Source organism: Megascapheus bottae, chromosome 10, assembly GCF_031878675.1.
Source record: "Megascapheus bottae isolate mThoBot1 chromosome 10, mThoBot2.hap1, whole genome shotgun sequence".
NCBI classification, from domain to species: Eukaryota; Metazoa; Chordata; class Mammalia; order Rodentia; family Geomyidae; genus Megascapheus; species Megascapheus bottae.
In genome coordinates, this window is record NC_143518.1 from 35,564,510 (window position 1) to 35,585,004 (window position 20,495).

At 48.7% G+C, this 20,495-nt stretch overlaps 2 protein-coding genes across 2 annotated transcripts in view; both read left to right on the forward strand.

The window, feature by feature from the left end:
* The first annotated feature begins 284 nt into the window (after positions 1-284).
* Tagln2 (transgelin 2) lies at positions 285-7,490 on the forward strand. Its single transcript, XM_090340678.1, has 5 exons — positions 285-374; positions 5,289-5,497; positions 5,915-6,089; positions 6,317-6,419; positions 6,707-7,490. The coding sequence occupies exons 2-5, from the start codon at positions 5,318-5,320 to the stop codon at positions 6,846-6,848; spliced, it is 600 nt and encodes a 199-aa protein (XP_090196804.1). The 5' UTR covers positions 285-374; positions 5,289-5,317; the 3' UTR covers positions 6,849-7,490.
* Positions 7,491-15,131: 7,641 nt separating this feature from the next.
* The window catches only part of Cfap45 (cilia and flagella associated protein 45), a 35,977-nt gene continuing 30,613 nt past the window's right edge, over positions 15,132-20,495 (forward strand). Inside the window, exons 1-2 of the mRNA XM_090341612.1 lie at positions 15,132-15,178; positions 16,979-17,082. Of these exons, the coding sequence (XP_090197738.1) occupies positions 15,132-15,178; positions 16,979-17,082 (151 nt within the window). The remainder of the gene's footprint in view (positions 15,179-16,978; positions 17,083-20,495) is intronic.

The window sequence follows — 20,495 nt, forward strand, 5'->3', positions numbered from 1 at the left end:
CCATTTACCTCTCCAGTCTTTCCACAAAAACACGCCCATAGTCCAGAGCTGGTCAGAGCAGAAGGTGTCCTGCTGGGAGCCAAGGTCTCTGAGATCCTGAATAGAGGCCGAGGTTCTCATGGCTGGAGACCACTGTGCGACGCCATGGCCTCTCTAGATCTTTAACCTTTCCTTTTTTCTTTTCTGTCCAATTGTCTCAGTCTCCCTTGTCTTCTACCCTGCGGTGCCTTTAAACCCTCTAGGCTCTTGCCCCGCCCCTGGTCCACCCCGTCCGAGGCGGGACCCTTCTTTAAACCTCTGGCCCGCCCGGCCCTGCGCTCCACTCGCCCCGCTGCAAGCCGTGCGGAGTGTGCACAACCAACCAAGTCCTTTAGGTGGGTGAGCTGGCCCCGAGGGACCGAGCGGGTGGAGGCAGACGAGGGGGCGAGGACAGGGTGTGGGGTGTGCATGCGGTGCCAAAAGCAAAAAGCCAGCGCTTAAGATTTGTTCTGGGGAACTCGAAGATCCGAGGCTGGCGCCCAGGCTACGCCAAATGCGGGCAGTTCCCAAACCTTGACCCACCCGGTGCGTGGCTAGGCCATGAGGTCGGGCGAGGTTTGCGGGCGCACCGACGGGCGCCGATCCGGAGCAGGGGCCGTGGGAGCGAGCCCCACCCGTCCACTCCAGCGCCGCGTCCCGTCTCCGGGGCGAGGGAAGGAGGGCGTCGGAAGTCAGCCGGACGGCGGGGAGTGGCGGCGCGGACCGCGTTCTGGCGCACAGCCCGGCGCGCACCGCCCGGTCCCGGCTCCGCGCTCCCGGGCTCCACTTCCTGCTTTCTGGGGGCACGTGTGGGTATTGCCTTGCCCTCTGCGCCCTCGAGGTCGTCCTTTGTGCACCTCTGCAGACTCGGCCGGCGTGGGTGGGGGTCTCCGTGCGTGGGTCCTACAGTAACCTCGCCTCTAGTCCTCTCCAGGAAGCGTCCCCTCACCTCGGGGACCCGGACTCCGTCCCCTGCGCCCTGTCGGTGTCAGGTGTGTGTGTGTGCGGGGTGAGGGGAGGGAGTCCCAGGTGCTCTCCACGCCCTCCTACCCGGACCCCAACCCCGCTGCCCCCCTGCTGCTGGGAAAGTCGGTAGTGGCCCCGGGCGGGCTGCCCAGACCACTGCGTCACCCCGTGGCAGGCGGGCGGGCAGTGGGTGACTCATCCGCGGTAACTAACGGCCCAGGGCGTGGCCGTGGGGGTGGGGCGGCCGCCGCCGCCGAGGGGCTGGACCTGCGGGCGGAAGCCGACTGCTCCTTTCCACGGTCCTGCAGGCTTCCTGGCGCTGGAGCCCGGGAGGACCTGGGCGCGCGGGGTGGGGGTACTTGATATTAGTGGGCCGGGAAAGCGAAACCCGGCGATGGAATGTGGAGGTCCAGTGCCCGATGGGGAGGCCGCCCGTGTCCCCACCTCCACACCCCTCCCGGGTCTCCTTATTGCACTGGGCGGACCTTAAGCTAGACCTTAGGATACCGCGCGGGCCGAGGTAGGGCGGAACCCGCAGGGCGTTCTCATTCCTGAACCTACGACGGTCTTTCTCCACCACTACCCCCTACCTAACCCCTCTCCCTACCCCCACCTCCGGGGATTGATGATCTCTCTTTCTCTCTCTCTCCCTCCCTCCCTCCCCCACCAGCTGAGATTTTCAAGTGTGCAGCTCTTCTAGGGTCATTTCTTCTCTTTGATGACCTCCCTGAGGGAGTCGGCCTCTCCTCCACCGAGTGGGAGACATCTTATCTCTGCCCCGCGCTTTCCAGGCCCTGCTTAGCTGCCTCCCGGGGGAATCTCACACCTGGTTGTCCCCAGGGCTTGAGAGCCCTACTCCAGGCCCTTTGCACGGAGCCTCCACCTCGGAGAGTGAGTGGAGTGGGTGTTCCTGCCTGAGGCCCCACCGCCCAGCCTCTGTTCCTGTGTTTGGTACACAGGAGCCATGGCAACGCCTCCACTCCCTCCCCTCCTCCAGTGCTTGCCTGGCAGCTTCCTGTTTGTGTGGCTTGGGCTTTCTCTGTGGACTCTGCGTGATTGGGGGGGGGGGGTGTAGAGAAATTCCTGAGGGCAACCCCCTTAGCCACGGTTCTCCAGTTGTCCTGGTCTGGGCCTACTCCCTGTGACATTTCTGCTAGGAGAGTCCCCAGAATTCCCCAGTGTGCCATCTTCTCAGTAAATGGAGAGTCTCTTTTGTCTTCCCAATTAGACACCCCAGCCAAGAACCCTGAAATCTGCTCCCTCCCCACACCCATGCAAACACATCACCACCCTGCATTCCCTTTTTCTGCTGCACTGACTTCTGGTGGGATGAGGTAAGCCACCAGCCCAAGGTTTGGGTGGGGCCCAGTGCTTTTGGTGGCCCCTCCTCCCCCTTTCCCAACTATTATAACCTCCCGGGTGGGGTGAGGGTTATTCCCACAGCTGCACTCAGCTCTAGAGCTTAGATTCTCAGCCAGCCCCCCCCACCCCCCCCAAGTTGTTGTTCACCTTTGTCTCCCCTTGGGAAGCCCGAGTCTGGGTATCTTTCACACCTGTCCACCAGCTGGGCGGCTTAATATTTTCTCCACACCCCAGTAGGAGACTGGTTGGTTTCTCTTCCTTTGTGGCCTTATTGGGATAGGTCCCCTGGGTGTCACCAGGGTGGGTCTCTCCTGTTGCAGCAGCTGCAGCCCATCCTCTGCAAGCTGCCTGAGGGGGTGGGGAACAGAAACAGCTGCTGGCCAGGCTGTCTGGCTGGGCCCATCCCATCCCAGAACTTCTGCCCTGTGGCTCTGGCACCTAAGGACTGGAGAGTGATGGCCTCTGAGTGTGGAGCTGAGATGCTGCAGCTGGAGGCCTTGACCCTGCCAGCTGGGAGCCCTAGAAAGTCAGCCTCCCCTCCATCCCAGCCTGGGCCTGGATGGAAGGAGATGCTGGTAGGTTCTGGCTGTGGGCTCTTTCTCCCCCTCTTAGTGCCTGGGTCTGGGCTAATCACTCTCCTGCCCTTGGTTTATCGGTGCCTCCTCTGGCCACAGACTGATTTGCAATCCAGAAAGAGCCCTGAGGCCCAGATGACCATAGTAAATCTGCTTCTCTGAGAAAGGTCTGGAATTGGGCCAGGAAAGGGGGCTTGCTGTTGAGAGCAGCACTTAGCTCTCCCTCTTCCTGCCAGTCTTCCAGCTATTCTCTGGGGGTCAGAATTTTACAGGCTGACTTAAGCTGGCTGAGTAGTAGCCGAGGCTAGACTAGCGAAGGCCAGGAAGCAAGTCTTCCATTCTGGTTAGGCCTCCATCCCCTCCCTTTCCCCAGCTGATTGTGTGTGTGTGTGTGGCCACGGATATAGGTCAGGACCCAGACTGACATTTATTCGACCAGTTTTCAGGCTAGGGGAAGTAGGGAGTGAGTTGTTCCTTTGTTTCAAAGTGACTGATGTATGGGGGAGGATCTTGCTGGAAATGTGGAGGTTGATAATCCACAGTAGAAAGGAACAGTGTATAGGAGAGGGGACTGACCTGGGACACACAGCCTTTGGGGTTGAGAAGTCTGAGGATGTCTGAGGCTGCCTGGCTCCTTGTATTATATGGTGAGAGCCCCAAGGCTCATTGAGGGGGTGGAGGCCTGTTTAACTGGAGTATATGGGAGAAGGATCAGAATGACTTCATCCCTTAAGTCTGATCTGGCCTAGGTCCAAATGTGAGGAGAAGGAGTGGCTTTCTTTCCTCTCCTTGAATGAAGGTACCAGTCCTGGGGACTCTTCCTTTGTGAGCAAACCAGACAACCAGCTGTATTTTAGAGCTGAGAGAAAAGCACATCCGGGGTGGGGGGCGGGGGCTGAGGGCAGCAAATGAGACACTGTGTGTCTGTCTTTGTTCTGGGCTCCCCTTAGCATCAGCAGTATTAGAAGGACTTGGGTATGGATGGGATCTTGGCAGTGAGGTGGTAGGTAAGGCAGGCTGCCCATGGTGAGTGAGGTGTTGCCAACAGGCCAGTGGCCAGAAACCACCTACTTCTTTCTAACCAAGGTCCTCAAATGAAACCATCCTGTGTGCTTCCCCATCTTTCTCTCTCTTCCAGGGTTCCCCAAATTAAAAAAAGCCACCCAATACTCTAATATTAGTTTCCTGTTTTTGTTGTAACAAACCAGGAATGGCGTAAGACCCGTGCAAAATCTCTTGATTCTAGAGACCCTAAAGAGGGTCTCACTGGCCAGAGTTCTAGTGTTGTTGGCAGGACTCAGGGCTGCATTCTTGGGGGAGGGGCTAAGAGACAATCCATTTCCTGGCTTCAGGGGGCTACCTGCTTTGCTTGCTTCAGGCCCCTGCTTCCTTCCTCTCTTTTCCTACTCTTGACTCACTTTCTTCTCTTTCACATGGAAAGACCTTTGTGGTTATACTGGGCTCACCTGATGATCCAGGATAATGTACGTCTCAAGATCTTTACTTTTATTCACATCTGCAAAATTCCTTTTTGTCACGAAAGGTAATGTGCCCGCAGATTCTTGAAAGTAGGACACGCCTTTGGGGGTGGAAGGTACTTACTAGCTCCTAAAAGGGAAAGGAGGATAGGTTTCTCACAGAAAAATTTCCTTTGCTTGCTAAAATGAGATCATGGGTCTCCCCAGGCCTACTTCTTCCAGCAAGCCTTCCCGGCCTGCTGGTGCCCTTCCTCTTCTAGCAATTTCGACAACATGATCTGAACTGTGCTGTCCTTACCCTCTCAGCTATACCGTATTTGTCTGTCTTGGTGACACTGGGTACATTTTCTTAACCCCTAGTATAAGTAGGAGGTGTTCAGTTAAAATCCAGTGATTGATGGAGGGTAGGGTCCATTTAGCCCTCTGGCTCATTGTGTAGGTTTCTGAAGCTGCTCCCTATTCTTCTTTCTCTGAGTTGTTTTCTTTTCCAGAAGAACAGCATAGATGAGCTTGAACAGTTTGCTTAAAAAGCTAGCCACCCTGAGCTCCACATATGCCTTGTGCTCTATTCCAGCAGGACTTAGGCTTTATTTTAGAGATAGAACCATTAGCTCAGTTAAAATTTAGAGAAAGACTCAATGTAACAGGCAGGCTGCTTGTCATAGAAGTGGAGGAATCTCAGACTGTGTGAACCCCATTCCTTGCAGAATCCTGAGCAGCACTATGCCAGCCCATTCCCTGGAGCCAGGATGAGAGTCCCCTCATGGTTCAGTAGCTCCAGTTCTCAGCCTTGGGTCCTACTCTCTGGGATGTGATACGTGTCTCCACAGGCAGAATCCCCTGCTTTATGGTCTTCAGAGCATTGACCGTCTTGTGTCCTCTCCCCCAGCTCTCCATACCTACCACAACTGTTCAGAAATGGCCAACAGGGGACCTTCATATGGCCTGAGCCGGGAGGTGCAACAGAAGATTGAGAAACAATATGACGCGGACCTAGAGCAGATCCTGATCCAGTGGATCACTACCCAGTGCCGCAAAGATGTGGGCCGGCCCCAGCCTGGGCGGGAGAACTTCCAGAACTGGCTCAAGGATGGCACGGTGAGAGCCAGGTCCCCACTAGCTTGGAGGAACAAGGGGGAGCAGAGCTGAGACTGAGGCTTATTGAACCTGAAACAGGAAAGAATGAGAACATGTGGTGCTAACATCTTCACCATCTCCTCTGTTTTACTGAGATTTACCTTCCATGGTAAAAGTGAATGTTGCATGTATCGAAAGGCCCGAGGTGACGATGAGAAAGCATAGCTGTAAGGAAAGAAGGTGGATTGGAGACAGTGATCTTAGAATAGCAAGAAAGACCAAACATTGGTTCTTTACTCTGGGCTCAAGAAGCAGGTCACTGGACAGGAAGGACCATGGGGCTCCATCTGAGTTAGGAACCCTCTGTGATCACTTTATCTGGTGCTGAAGGTTGTACACAGGCATCCTTACCTCTGCGTCCCTGCTGTCCTCACCCAGGTGTTATGTGAGCTCATTAATGCACTGTACCCTGAGGGGCAGGCCCCTGTAAAGAAGATCCAGGCCTCTACCATGGCCTTCAAGCAGATGGAACAGATCTCTCAGTTCCTGCAGGCAGCGGAGCGCTACGGCATCAACACCACTGACATCTTCCAGACTGTGGATCTCTGGGAAGGTGGGCCAGGGTCCTGGGCTTTCATCCAGGAGACCAGGGTTTAGGGTGGGCCATCTTGACTAGAGAGATAGGGTGGGTTTTGGAGTTTGGGTCTCTTGAAGACACAGAACTCTGGATCAAGGAATAAAAAAACTTTTGGAAGCCCGGCCTACCTACTGAGGGATAGAGACGAGCCCTGCTATCCTTGCCCTGCTGAGGTTCATACACATTCTTCTTCTCCTTGCCAGGAAAGAACATGGCCTGTGTGCAGCGGACACTGATGAATCTGGGTGGGCTGGCAGTAGCCAGGGAGGATGGACTCTTCTCTGGGGATCCCAACTGGTTTCCTAAGTAAGTATTCCTAGAACAGCCACAGGACTTTTGTTGGCACAGTACATCTAGGAAGTAAAATATCTCCATAGATGTCAGTCCTTTACACAGCACTTTCTTTGCAACTCATCTCACTTAGTTTCTTACAACTCCCAGGGGTGGTTGTCCCTTTGAAGAGATAAAGAAGGCAGCTTCCGACAGCTCAAGGCTTTCACAGGGAGAATTGCCTCTCCTGATGCTCTGTCCTGGGAAGAATTATTAAGGAACCTTCTGAGCTCCTCCTAACCAGTCCTCTTTTTCCCACCCAGGAAATCCAAGGAGAACCCTCGAAACTTCTCAGACAACCAGCTGCAAGAGGGCAAGAATGTGATTGGCTTACAGATGGGCACTAACCGTGGGGCTTCTCAGGCAGGCATGACTGGCTATGGAATGCCACGCCAGATCCTCTGATTCCGTCTTGCCCGTGCCCCTCCCTCCCTTGAATGGTTAATATATATATATGTATATGTATATATATAGCAATGACATTCCCTGAGAGTCCCTGGAGCACTCAAGCTCCCCTCTGCCAGGGTGTGGGGGAGGAGAACCAACCTATCCTGTCATGGCTACCTGTTGGCAGCCTTTTTCCTATGCTTACTAACACATTCCATCCTTACACTCACCAAAACTGGACCAAAGTTTTCCCCTAGGACCAAAGTTTGGAGGGTTTTAGCACTCTTTCCTCCACTCTGCCTCTCCTCTTTCTCTGACTTCTCTTGACCTTGAACTCTGTGCTCTCAGTTCATTCCTGGGCTGGGAGTCAGGGATGCTGCCTGTGCCCTGTGCACATTGGCCTTTCATTCCACAAAGGTGCCTCTCCCACAGCTGTGGTTGCAGGGACTTAATTGATAGGGGCTTATGGTGGCTGCCATTTACCGCATATCTGAGGTAGCCCTTCCTGGCAGAGGCCCTCTTGGCTTCTCATTTTCCATTGCCCTTGCTGTGGCTAAGGGGTGGGGTTGGGGAGAGGGCAGAAGGGCCGCCCATCGTGGTCTGAGACTCGAGGAATATGAGTTCAATGATTTAAATAAAGAATCTCAGTCTTTTTTTTTTTTTTTTGGATGGACTCTGGCTATGTTTAAGGCTACTATACCCACTGTGGGGAAGGGAAGAAAACCAACCAACTGAATGGTACAGAGAAGAGGGCAGAGGTGAAAGGTTGCTATGCTAAGACCTTAGTTTTCCTTGCCATTCTCTGTCATTTGGTTTTAGAGAAGGGACAGGACTTCAGCTGTTTTTGAGTGGGAGCTATAATGCAGAATATGTGGTTAATGTTACTGGAAGGTGAGACCCTTACTGCCTGGTAATGGAGCAGAACTGCTGATGCTCCTGACGGGGCCAGCCAGAGCTGGTTCAGCCACTGTAGGAGGGTGGAAGGTGTTACAGCCCCAATCTTAAGAAGTGCACTTGTCTCCCAATAAGAGACCTCTCAAGGAGCCTCAGGGCAAGGTGGCCTGGGCTTGGATTCCGTTGCACTACTTCAAGGGTGAAAGAGGGGTTTGTAGTGGTGTGGGGGGAACTGGAATGGGTGAGGGTGAGTTGGTGGTGGCTAATGGGAAAGAAGCCTTGCTGATGGATCCCAAGCCCTTGCGAGCTGCAGGCTGTATGGAACCTAGCAGCTGACCTGCTAGAGGTCTCTTACCTTGGCCTTGGACCAAGATAATCAACTTTGTGTCAAGTTGTCTCCTGGTTCCCGCCAGCTCAACCCAGAAATGAATGTTTTGCCCATTGTTTGCAACCTCTAGGTGTCTCCTTCACTCCCAAGAATCCTAGGCCAGCCTCCTATCTTAGACCCGCCACCCAGTAGCCATTCCCAAGGGCCCCGTGTCTTGTGTCCCCTTCACTTCTGCTTCAGTATACTGTGTTTCCTTTGGAAGAGAAAGCCACAAATTGTACTTGAGGGTGTCAGATGACACAGTGTCTCATAACCATTATGCTTTCATTCCCACCCCCTTCTCAGTTCTCTGCCTCACTGTGGCTGCTCTAACTAGAAATACCTACTATGTGTCATGTCCCATTCCAGTGTTGTGTAAATTCTCAGCCTTGTCCTGACACCACTATACTGTAAGAGATGGTTATTTGCTTGCTCTACTCCCATGGGCTGTAGCTCAAATAAGATAGGCTACAGTCTATGTGCAAATTCCCAAAGGGTTAGCTGTCACCCTCCTCCCCCGCCCCTTTATCTTCTATTCAGGAAGGCTTTGTGGAATAGAGGCCAGTAAGGGAGAATGATGTCATTGCAGAGAAAACAGTGTACTCGCTTACATACCAGGAAAAAACAAAACTGTGACCTTTCTGGATTTAACTACTTACAGCTACACATTATTGGTTACATTCTTGAATAATTCTGAGATGCCTCATCCTAGTAGATCCTCACAGAAGTCCAGGAGGTGGCTATTTCAGTAGTATTGCCCTAGTGCTATCTTCTGGGTCTTGCAAAGGACAAGAAACTTGCCCATGCACTCAGCAATGAAGTGGAAGAGCAGAGGTCTGAGCCAGGTGGTTGTGGCTGAGGGTCCAGCTCAGCCTGTGCTGTTACAGGCTAGGCCACAAGTGAGGCTGAGGAATGTCTGTGGGAGGAGGGAAAAGGGGTGCTCCTTATCTCTAAATGAATGTAATTCCTAGTAAAGTTGCTATGAAGAGACTATGACAGCCGAGCGGAAATGACTGTATATGAATGCAGGCACATAGTAAGGGCTCACGGAATGGAAGTGTGGGGAATGAAATGTGGGGTTTGGGAGGTTAGTGGGTTAGGGGAAAGGTGATACCTAATAGCAGCAAGGCCCTGTTGAGCACAGTCCAGGAAACATTAATTGGCCATCTCCCACTCCTAGAGGAACGTTTTCAGAAGTGCTCATTTCCCTTCTGGCTGAGACCACCACCTGCCATGCTTGCTGAGACATCTCTATGTTTCCTCTTAATTTGTCTTACCATGGCTTCAGCTCCTCTGTGTGTGTGTGTGTGTGTGTGTGTGTGTGTGTGTGTGTGTGTGTGTGTGTGTGTAAGGGGGAGTGAGTGTGGGTATGCCAGTCCTGGGGCTCAAGCTCAGGACTTGGGCATTGTCCTTGACCTTATTTTTTTGTTTTGTTTTTTTTTTACTCAAGGCTAGTGCTCTACTATAGGAGCCACAGCCTCACTTACTTCTAGCTTTTTTTTTTTTTTCTTTTAATTGGAGATGAGATTCTTATGAACTTTCCCACTGGGGCTGGCTTTGAACCTCAGTTCTCAGGTCTCAGCCTCTTGAGTAGCTGGGATTATAGGCATGTGTTATCTGTGCCCAATTTAGCTTGTTCCTTTTGGAGATGGCCTCCAGAGCACATCTCAAAACTTGTTTTTCTATCTGTTGGCTTGTTAACATCTTATTTTATCTGAGGTCACAGTGTCATCCCTGGTTTGGCCTCTTTCCTTTTACCTGGCACGACTGTAGGCCCTGAAGCCCAGGATGGGTTCCCGCACTGATAACAGAAGGAAAAGTCCATGGCAGAGCACCCCCTTTTCTTGCCATTTCTTAGAGCTCATTCTCTACAGCTTTTTAACACTGCCTGGAAGAATCCTGCTTTAGTTGGCAGCATGATTTGCTCTTTTATCAACTTCAGGAGCTTACTCAGGTTCTTGTTACCTATCCTGACCACCTCAGACTACACCCCGCCCTGCTCTCATTGATTACCATCTGATACCCATATATGTTATTTATTTTCTGTCTCCACCCATACAGTGCACACTGTAGAGGCAGGCTTCTGTTTGTTTGGATCCTGAATATTGTAGATGCTAGATAAATAATTGCTGAATGAGCGAATGACTCTCCTGGCCCAGTAACACAGTGCCCAGATAGCCCAGAGCCAAAGCAACCCGACTAGTCACTGCATCTGAAATGGAATCCAGCTCATTTGTCAGCTCTCATGCTTCCTCGTTGCTCATATCCGAAAGGTTTAAGATCCCAAGAAACCTCACTCTCCTGAAGCCCGAGGACTAGAGGCTTCAAAGGGTATGGAGGGTGGTGCTATGAATTCTCTGGGCTAATGGGAGGGACATTGAGAATTTGGAGTCAGAGAATAGGCAGGATAAACAGGTATACCGAAGACTACTTTGGTTCATTTACTCTTTGCCTTGAGGGTTGAAGTGGAAAATTTGTGAGGAGGTACAGGGAAGGTAGGCATGGCTCACAAAAGCCAATGGAAATGAGAGGTGGGCAACGGGAGCAGGAGAATTTCAGAATTTAAGAAGCTCCTCCCTGGCTTACCTGTGGATAAAATCATAGGCCCGTTCACACTCATGTACACACAGATGTGAGGGGAATTGTCATACTAGGGCCCAGGGGCCTCAGGTAGGAGACAATGGAGCTGTGAGCGAAGAGGCTGTGTGTGTTTACCCAGGATTAGGATAATGGGTATGCAGAGGTGCTGATCCTGTGTGTGTACATGGCTCTGTGGAGAACAATATGTCCCCTTCCTGCCTCTACGGCTGAAGCTTGAGAAATTGGCAGAAGGCCCAAGGAACAGTGGAACAAGGAAAGGGCTGGACAATAGGACTCCAGGGAGGGAACAATAAAGGGCCTGGGATTAAATTCGTTGAAGAAAAGGTTGAAAGAGTAAATTAGTAACTGTCTCCTTGTAAAGAAATAGGTTATAGTCCCAGTGGCCAGGGAAGTCGATTGGTGGGGTGGGGGGGAGAGGAATGCTCTGTAGTTGCATCTAGAGAAATTTGAGTTAGACAAAGAAAAATGATCCTCTTGACTCTGAAGGTTATTAGCCTCTAGAATCTCTGAAGGGTCAAGTGGAATGTCTTCAATAAATAGGACACATCTCATTTCCAAATGCAGGAAAATGGGCAGTTCTGCCTGGGGAAACTCAGGTACACACAGGTTTTCTTCATTCATATATTCATTCAGCAATTATTGAAGTTCTCCTCTATGTCAGGCCTTTTGGGGCTAGGGGATATTGATACATGGTCTCTGCTCAAAGGTTATGTGCTGCTGCAGATTATATTCTCCTCCATCTCTTGCCAACCCCCAAAATGCCCTGGTTGAATTCTTTCAGGGATCCCTGATCTGCCCTGGGGAGTCAGGGAGCTTGTCTGCAGGACTTCTCTAGGAAAAGGAGAAGTCATTGGCTCTGTGGGAAGAGGTCAGGGTTAGTGGGGTAGAGCTCTTCTCTGCCTGGGATGGGAGTGGTCTGAGGCGTGGGTCAGGCTGATTTCAGGGGGTCATCTGGGACAGACAGAGCAACCATTATTGGGTCCTTAAATGCATGGGGAGGGGCCATAAAAACACTTCCTCAAGCTGAGCACTGGTGGCTCACACCTGTCATTCTAGCCACTCAGGAGGCTGAGGTCTGAGGATGGCAGTTCAAGGCCAGCGTGGGCAGGAAGATCCACGCAACTCTTACCTCCTGCTAACCACCAGAAAACGGGAAATGGGCCTGTGGCTCAAAGTGGTAGAGCGTTAGCACTGAGCAGAGAGCTCAGGGACAGCCGCCAGACCTTGAGTTTAAGGGCCACAACTGACCAAATCCCTCCCCACCCCCCAAAAAAGCAAAAAACAACCCACTCCCTCCCTTATCCACCAGAGCTGTCCCCTCTGTTAGGAGGACCTGAATTTTGAATTGGTTTTCTTTTTCAGGGGAGGCAATTCAGGGGTTTGAACTCAGGGCCTTATACTGACTAGGCAGGTACTCTACCACCTGAGCCATACCTCCAACCCTTAAATTGGTTTCCGAGTGTGTGTGTGTGTATGCATGCATGTGCGCATGCACTCCTGTAGTAGAGTTTGAATCCAGAGCTTTGTATTTGCATGCTTTTGGTCAGCTTTCCTTTCCTTTTCCTTCCTTCCTCCCTCCCTCCCTCCCTCCCTCCCTCCCTCCCTCCCTCCCTTCCTTCCTTCCTTCCTTCCTTCCTTCCTTCCTTCCTTCCTTCCTTCCTTCCTTCCTTCCTTCCTTCCTTCCTTTTTTCTGGTGTGTAATTGAAGATAAGAGTCTCACAGACTTTCCTGCTCAGGCTGGCTTTGAACCATAATCCTTAGGTCTCAGCCTCCTGAGTAGCTAGGATTAAAGGCATGAGCTACTGGTGCCTGGCTTGGTCAGCTTTCTTGTTCATGGCTGGCACTCTACTTACTACTTGAGCCATATTTCCAATCCAGCCATCCAGCCTTTTCTGCTTTGCTTTGAAACTTCAGTTACCCAGGTTTTAGACTTCAGGGTAGCTTATGATTGGCACAAGCCATCAACTCTTAGCTTGAATTTATCTTCTTTGAGAGAAACATGGCTCAATGTGGGAATAAGCATGGCGATGGTGATGATGGTAAAGATGATGGTATGACCTTTTGGGGGGGATATTCACTATGCCAAGAGCTTTACTTGTATTTAGACTTTTTTTTGTGGGTCATGAGGCTTGAACTCTGGGCCTGGGTGCTGTCCCTGACCTCTTCAGCTCAAGGCTACCGACCTACCCCTGGAGGCACAGTCCCATTTCCCTTTTCCTATTAATTGGAGATAAGAGTCTCAAGTTCTTTAGTGCCTAGGCTGGCTTTTAACCACGATCCTCAGAGCTCAGCCTCCTGAGTAGCTAGGTTTATAGGCATGAACACTGCACCCAGCTTGTATTTAGACTTTTCATCATTTCAAAAATATTTTTCTTTCTTGCTTTTTCTTTTTTTCTTTGCAATACTGGGTTTGAACTCAGAATCTTGTGCTTGCTGGACAATTGCTCTACTAAGCTACATCTCCAGCCCTGTTTGGCTTTGGCTTTATTTTAGGTTATTTTTGCAAGAGATTTTTTTTTTTAATCCTGGTTTTTGCCTTGGGCCATAGTCTTCTTTCTATGCTTCTCAGAGAGCTGAAATTATATGTGTGGACCACTACATCCAGCTTATTTATTCAGATAGAGTATCAGAAACATTTTACTGAGATTGACCTTGAACTGAGATCCTCATGATCTCTAATTCTCAGGTAGCTGGAATGACATGATCAAAAAAGATTTGGTGCTGGGGGATCTGAAAGTTAACAAGACAGTCTTTGTACTCCTAGGAAGAAAGAGAAAAACAAGGAGCCAATTACAATAGAAAGTGGCATAATAAGGGGTCTGGGTGTGCCACCATGATGATATCTGACCGATAGTGACATTTGAACAGAAGATGGAAGGGTAATTAGAAAGACTTTAAAGGGGCAGCCAGCTTTGGGGAGAACATATTCCAGGCAGGGGCATGGCATGTATGTACATCACTGTCATGAGTGAGAATGTGCAGAACTAGATTTGAGACCTAGAGTTTAGTAATGTAATGAGGGTATAATTGAGAAGGGAAGGAAGACTCAGATCCTCAAGGAAGTTTCAAAGTTGACAGTTTGGACATTTTGTCAGGGCAAGGGCTCTAAAGGATTTTGAGCAGAGGAATGGGGAGTTGTGTTCTTAGAGAGTTGGTGAGGGTGCAGGCCTAGTAGTAGAGCGCTCGCCTAGTGTGCATGAAACCCTGGTTAAATTCCTCTGTACCACATACACAGAAAAGGCCAGAAGTGCTGCAGTGGCTCAAGTGGCAGAGCGCTAGCCTTGAGCAAAAAGTGTCCAAGGACAGTGCCCAAGTCCTGAGTTCAAGACCCAGGAGAGGTAAAAAAAAAAAAAAAAAAAAGGAAACATCTCCTTAAGGTCTAAGAAAGGCATCCCTTAACTCCAGTAACTGAGCAGATGGTGTTGTTCTTGGGATGGGACATGCAGGAGAAGAAGCAAACACAACTACCAACTATGAATGTCTCCCATTTTACAGATGAGAATACTGTGAAACTTTCCAGGCTCAGCAAATGGACCAACTGAGATTTTACCTTTTAGTAATAGGAATTGAAGCTCATGTTATTATTGTTATTACTATTACTATTTTGCCTTGTCCTGGGGCTCCCTTCCCTGTAAGATGACTGACCTTAGAGAAGGGTTCAGCCTACAACAACTTTGAGCTGCGGTTTTCCTGTGAGCAGAAGCCTAGGCCACAGTGGAGGAAGGGAGAGGTCAGGTTTGGAAAGGGGTACAGGAAGTTCAGCTCTGCAGCAGCCACCTCTGCAGTTAAATCAAGATCTGGCAGTTTCAGATGGGAGCTGACAAGGTGCCTGAGGCTCAGCCTGCGGAGCCTGCTGTTCTCAAGGCTCTCTGACCTTCTTAGTCTCTTTTAGAGAGCCCCACTTTTTTACTTCCAGCGGCGAAAAGCTTGTAAGACCACCAGAACAATACCCAAGAGGTACACTTGCAGGACACTTGCCTATCTATTAATTCCAGAAAGGCTTGTAGCCTCCTGGTAAGGCTTTATTTAGTTTCTTCATACCCTTTGGAGAGAGCAGAAACACAGAAGCCTAGGGGACTCTGGGTGATTCCCCCCCCCCCGACCCCCACAGCATCCCAAAGTTCTTGAGAGTTACAAGCATGTTTTCTGTATCTCCTGGTTCTTAGCGCAGACAGTACTGGAAGCCAGGAGTAAGAGTCTGTGTTAGACTTGTTTTGTGTATACTAGAATCTGGATTTCTAGATTCATGGTCCCTCATCTGATGTTGAAAATATCCAAAGTCAGCCACTACCAGAGACAGGGTTGTCTAGGGGACCCAGGCCTGCCCTGTATGTTCTCCTAATCTTGTCACAAGGATTTCCACCTTCTTGAAACACAACTGTTCTGTAAGCCCAGCCCTCTGTCTGCCAGCATCCAAACCACTGGGGTGTTAGTTAGAAATGCAGCTTCCAGGAGACTTATTAGATCCACAGATAGAGAACCTAAGGTGAGAGGTGGGGGGACCAGTTGTCCCAAATTTGTATATTGAACAAGCTTCCTCCAGTAATCCTTAGGCTTCACAGTCCTTGGAGGTTGAAGAGACATTTCTCCAATAAGAAAATTAAGGTCTAGGAGGGCCCTGACTCCAGCCAGGAACAAGAGTTGTCCTTACCCTGTTCCCCTCTCCTCCTCCGCTGCAATGTTTGGTGATTGTGGTGCAGTTGCCAAGGGAACCAGGCTGTGCAACTTCCTGTCTTTGGTGGTTTTCCCCTCCTTGGCCTTATCTCAGCATCCGCCACCCAGTCAAGGGCCCAGTGCTGGTCACGTAGGAGGGCAAGCTGGTGCCAGGAGGCATGTGGAGGCGTGTCCACGACACCAGGCAACACGCTGGCCCAGTGGGCTGGAGGGTGGAGATTAGGGTGTTCAAAAAGACATGGAGGTTGCCGATTTGCTAATGTCGTCTGTGGTCTGGGAGGTCTCTGCCAAGAGGGAAGATGAGGAAAGGAGGGTGCTCAGCAACAGCAAGGCACACTGTGTCATGTCAGCACTGGTTTTTCAGCCTTTCTTGGTCTGACCCCTTCTGGACTGAGGGAGTGGTACCCAAATCACTATGGTCTCTGATGTGGTCTCTTCTCTCCCTCCTTTCTTCCCTTCGAGGCCTAGGGTCTCCAGCTACAAGCTTTCCCCAGCGGTCTCCACTTTCAGTCCCACCCTGATGCCCCTGTCACACTGGCTTCATCCATTTCCATTCTTTCTGCTTAGTTGTAAATGTTTTTCCCTTCTATTTGCTTTTATTTTTTGCCCCTTTCCTGCCCCAGTGGGGACCCCAGGGAAGTCTTTAAAAACAGGAAAATGAAAGGGAGTTTGAAGACAGAAGAAAAGCAGTCAATAGTTGGAGTAAGATAATTCATGCATGTAAGTATTTATTTATATTTGGAGTCTTATTTTGATTTGGGAAGAATTTAGGGCAGTGTAACGAGTTCATGTGTTCTGGAAAGAAGGGACACAGTGAAATAGCCTCTCAAGCATCCGTGAAGCATACAGAGTACAGGATCTGTTTCCTGATGACTTTTTCGTTATGCTAAGAACAAAGAACAGCCCCTCCTATTCCCACAGCTAGGGGCAGAAAAGGGAAATAGCTCAGCTGGACGAAACTTAGCCTTATCTTCACAGCACCTCTCTCTCAGGGGCTAATCAACCTCATCAGTGAGAAATTCAGCACCGACAGGGGTAATCCTTGGTGCCCCCATCCAAACCCACCCACCACTCTCTCTCAGCTCTTGGGAACATAGCATGGAGAGCTTCCTCCAAGCTGTTTTAGGTGGGGTTATGGAAAGGAATCAGGCCACTGAGGAGCAAATAGACACTCTTAAAATGGAGACAGAGGCTGCTCAAGACAATGAATGAGAGGGAATGAGAGGGGTTGAACACTCAGAACTCCTAGGACTGAGCAAAGAAGAGAAAGCAGCATCACTAACAAAGAACTACAAGCATGCAGCACAAGCTCTTGCACGGAAACATGGGAACTCATTCTAAATCCATTGCCAGCAACCCATTCCGCTTTTGCCTTCTCTTCTTCCTCACCTAGTTGCAGCGTCTGCCAGCTCAGGGTTGGAAAGCCAGGTTTCAAACTGCATTTCAGAGGGACTGAGGAAGGGGAGGGCTGGGAGAGAGAAGAAGCCCAGAACCAGCCTTCCTTTTCATTGTTCTTGGACAGGAGACATGCTTAAGTGAGAAGCCAGACATTTCATTTAAACCAAAAGGCTGGTCTCCCAGGCTCCTCCCATTAAATGTGCTTATTCATCAGAGTGGAACTTCTTGTGTCTCCTGCCTCAGGCAGTGGGGTGAGCATCTCAGAGGCCAGCAGGGTGACTGACCAGGTGCCCTGGAGGCTCCAAAGTCCAGTGGGAGGTAAGGAGGGAGTGTCAGGCCCAAGTCTCACCCTAGAGTGCTGAACTCTCTTCTGGCTCCTCAGCTCCACACCCCTCTCCTGGCTCAGGGACTGGATCCCTGGCCTGAAATCCAAGTTTTATTCTAAGTTTTCTTGGGAGTGGTGCCATGGTAGCAAAAGTCAGGCAGCTGGCGGTGGTGAGGTCAGAGTCAGACTGTGTGGACCCCTTCTCTTCTGGCATCTTTAGCCACTTAACCCTATCCACTGTTCTCAGCCCTTGGCTTGCCAGGCTTTGAGAATGGGTTGCTAACTTCCAAGACTACTGGAGATTGAAACCAGAGCTTGCAGATCAAAGTAGAAGGAGCAGTACTCCAAAGATGCACACATAGAAATTAGAGGGAAAAGGAAGGCGAGGGGAGGAGTGGGCAGAGTTGGTGGAGGGAGGGAAGGGAGAGGAAGGGCTCTTATCCCAGCCCCACAGGATGTGGCTGCACTTTTGGGCCAAGTTTTGCTGAGAAGGGAAAGGTTTCCTCCCCTACTTATCAGGGCTGGAAACTGGTTTTGTGAGGCCTGAAACTTATGCCCTTTTGGAAGTTCCATCTGAGAAAGTAATACAAAAGTGTGAATACAAAAAATAATTATGGAAATAAATATTTGAAAAAGTAAAAGAAATCATAACAAATGATATACTTAAAAAATCTGGAAAATACAAATCACAACATCTAGAAAGACAACATAAGATTTGTATGGATCAACTGCCTAAAACAAATAAAGACAGAATCTCTCCCCCCTACACACATGGGGCTTGAACTTTGGGCCTGGGTACTATCTCTGAGCTCTTTATTCAAGCATTTTACCACTTTGAACCACAGCATCACTTCTGATTTTCTATTGGTTAATTGGAGATAAGAGTCTCACAAACTTTTCTGCCTGGGCTGGCTTTGAACCACGATCCTCAGATCTCAGTTTCTTGAGTAGCTAGGATTACATGCACGAGCCACCAGTGCCTGGCCTGTTGTTTTTAATCCTACTTTTTTGGTTATGTAATTTATTTTTCCACATGACAATGATTTATTTTTTTTTTCTTTTTGGCCAGTCCTGGAGCCTAAACTCAGGGCCTGGGCATTGTCCATGAACTTCTTTTTGCCCAAGGCTAGCACTCTACCACTTGAGCCATAGCACCACTTCTAGCTTTTTCCATTTATGTGGTACTGAGGAATTGAACCCAGGGCTTCATGTACACTAGGCAAGCCCTCTACCACTAAGCCACATTCCTAGCTCCTTAATAAATTTTTGGAGACAAAAATAATTATCTGTTAACATGTATTGATCAACATTTTTTATTATTATTGATGTGTTAAAATATTTCATTTTTCAGTTTGTTGTAGATAAAATTATGTCACTTTTTATGGCTGTTGTCAAATGTGGGGAAAATCTGTATTCAAGTTCCCTCTTTGATGAATTATTTCAGCGCATTTTTTAGTAATTAATCTCAAATGTTCTGAGTTGATAGCACCCATTAATCAGTACATCATAACCCTCTAACACTCTAAGCACTAAGAGGTGTAGTAATAAGAGTTTCACGTACTGTGTATCAATGTCAGTGTTTTATGTTAAATCAACAAGAAACAATATTATACCAATGTGTTTGTGTGATTTTCTTCTCCTTGTTAAGTGAATTAGCAATCTAACTGCCTTCTTGTTTTACTTTTAGTATTTGTGCGTTCTGCTTTCTGAATTACTTTCAGTGTATAATCTGAAAATTGTGGTAAAATTTGGTTCTCAATTTCAAAATAACATGAACAGTTTCATTGCTTGTCTTTGCCACTTTTGTTTCATAAGCCATTTATTTTTTTGCAAGTGAAAAAAGCCTGTTTTTATTAAATTTTAATTGATCTGAATACTTCTAAGTTAAAATCAGATATAAAATATTCTATTTGTGCTATTATTATCATCCTTAAATAATTGTACAAAGGAATTGCCATTTAACAAAGCAGTTTATGAATACAATGCATCCCTTTCAACATTTCATCTCCCTTCGACCCACCCCTTCCTTTGTTTTATTTATTTTGTATCATATGCAATGAATTTCATAAGCCATTTATTTTAAGTCCTTTAATACATACATTTTATTCTGACAAAGGAGTTGGGCATGTGAATCAAGCTGTAGAGTATCTGCCTGATAAACTCAAGTTCAAACCCCAGTACTACTAAACAAAGAAGAATAAAATATATTGTTAATATATGTCCAAGTCAGAAATCTGTTGAATTTGATATCATTAAAACATTCAGAGGAAGTTTAACATGCATATTTAAGTTGTATCAACTTTTTGAATAAATGGTTTATGTTTTGTTTTGTCTTCCTGAGTCTTTGAAAATACACTGTAGGATCTTGGAAATATCCTTGTTATGCTCCACGGTATGGTAGGCAGAAGACATAGTTCTATCCTGACCTGAAAGCCTAAATGTCCACCTGTTTACAACTGGAGCTCCAGTCTGCATTCTATTTTTGAGATAGAATCTCCATAACTTTTCTTGGCTGGCTCCAGTTTGCAATCTTTCTGCCTCCACCTCCTGAGTCTGTGATTACAGATATGTGACACCACCAAATTATTATTATTATTATTATTGATGCTGGTTCTAGGGCTTGAACTCAGGGTCTTGCACTGTCTCATAGGTTTTTCTGTTTAATGCTAGCACTCTCCTGCTTGAACCACAGTTCCACTTTTGGCTTTCTGGTGGTAACTTGGAGATCAGAGTCTCACTACTTTCATGACTAGACTAGCTTTAACTCACGACCTTCAGATCTCAGCCTCTCAAGTAGCTAGGATTATAGGAATGAGTCACCAGTACTTGGCCCAAATGTTCAATTTTTAAGCCCCAGAATTGTGAATATTTACCTTGCACAGCAAAAGAGACCTTGCAGATATGAGAAATTTGTACAGTATGAAATGGGAGATGATGTTAGATAATCCAATCAGTCAGATCTGACTCAAAGGAGTCCTCTCCCTCCAGACTGAGATGTGACTACTTCAGAATGGTTGAACACGTACCAGATGCTGGCTTGAAAGAGAGGGAGAAGGGCATGAGCCAAGAAGAATGGGCAGTGTCAGAAGTATGATGCTCCCAAAGGAATGCAGCCCTTATGTAAACCTTGATACACCTCAAGTAGGTGGAATCTGTGTTAAACACTAAAACTCAAAAAAATTATTTGTTTCTAGGGCTGGGAGTTTGGCCTAGTGGTAAGAGTGCTTGCCTAGCATGCACAAAGACTGGGGTTCAATTCCTTGGTACCACATACATAGAAAAAAGCCGGATCGGATAGGGAAGGGGGGAAGACACGATGAGGGGCGGGGGGTGGGGGGAGGGAAATGGGGACCAAGACATGAGAAAGGGTATCAATGTATGTGAAGTAATGCACCTTCTATCTGGT

What these genes read in the sequence shown, in the direction of transcription:
- Tagln2 (XM_090340678.1), top strand. Translation starts at nt 5,318, where the DNA reads ATGGCCAACAGGGGACCTTCATATGGCCTGAGCCGGGAGGTGCAACAG. An exon ending in ACTGGCTCAAGGATGGCACG is followed by an intron (nt 5,498 to 5,914) that starts GTGAGAGCCAGG and finishes GTCCTCACCCAG; the next exon opens with GTGTTATGTGAGCTCATTAA. An exon ending in GACTGTGGATCTCTGGGAAG is followed by an intron (nt 6,090 to 6,316) that starts GTGGGCCAGGGT and finishes TCTCCTTGCCAG; the next exon opens with GAAAGAACATGGCCTGTGTG.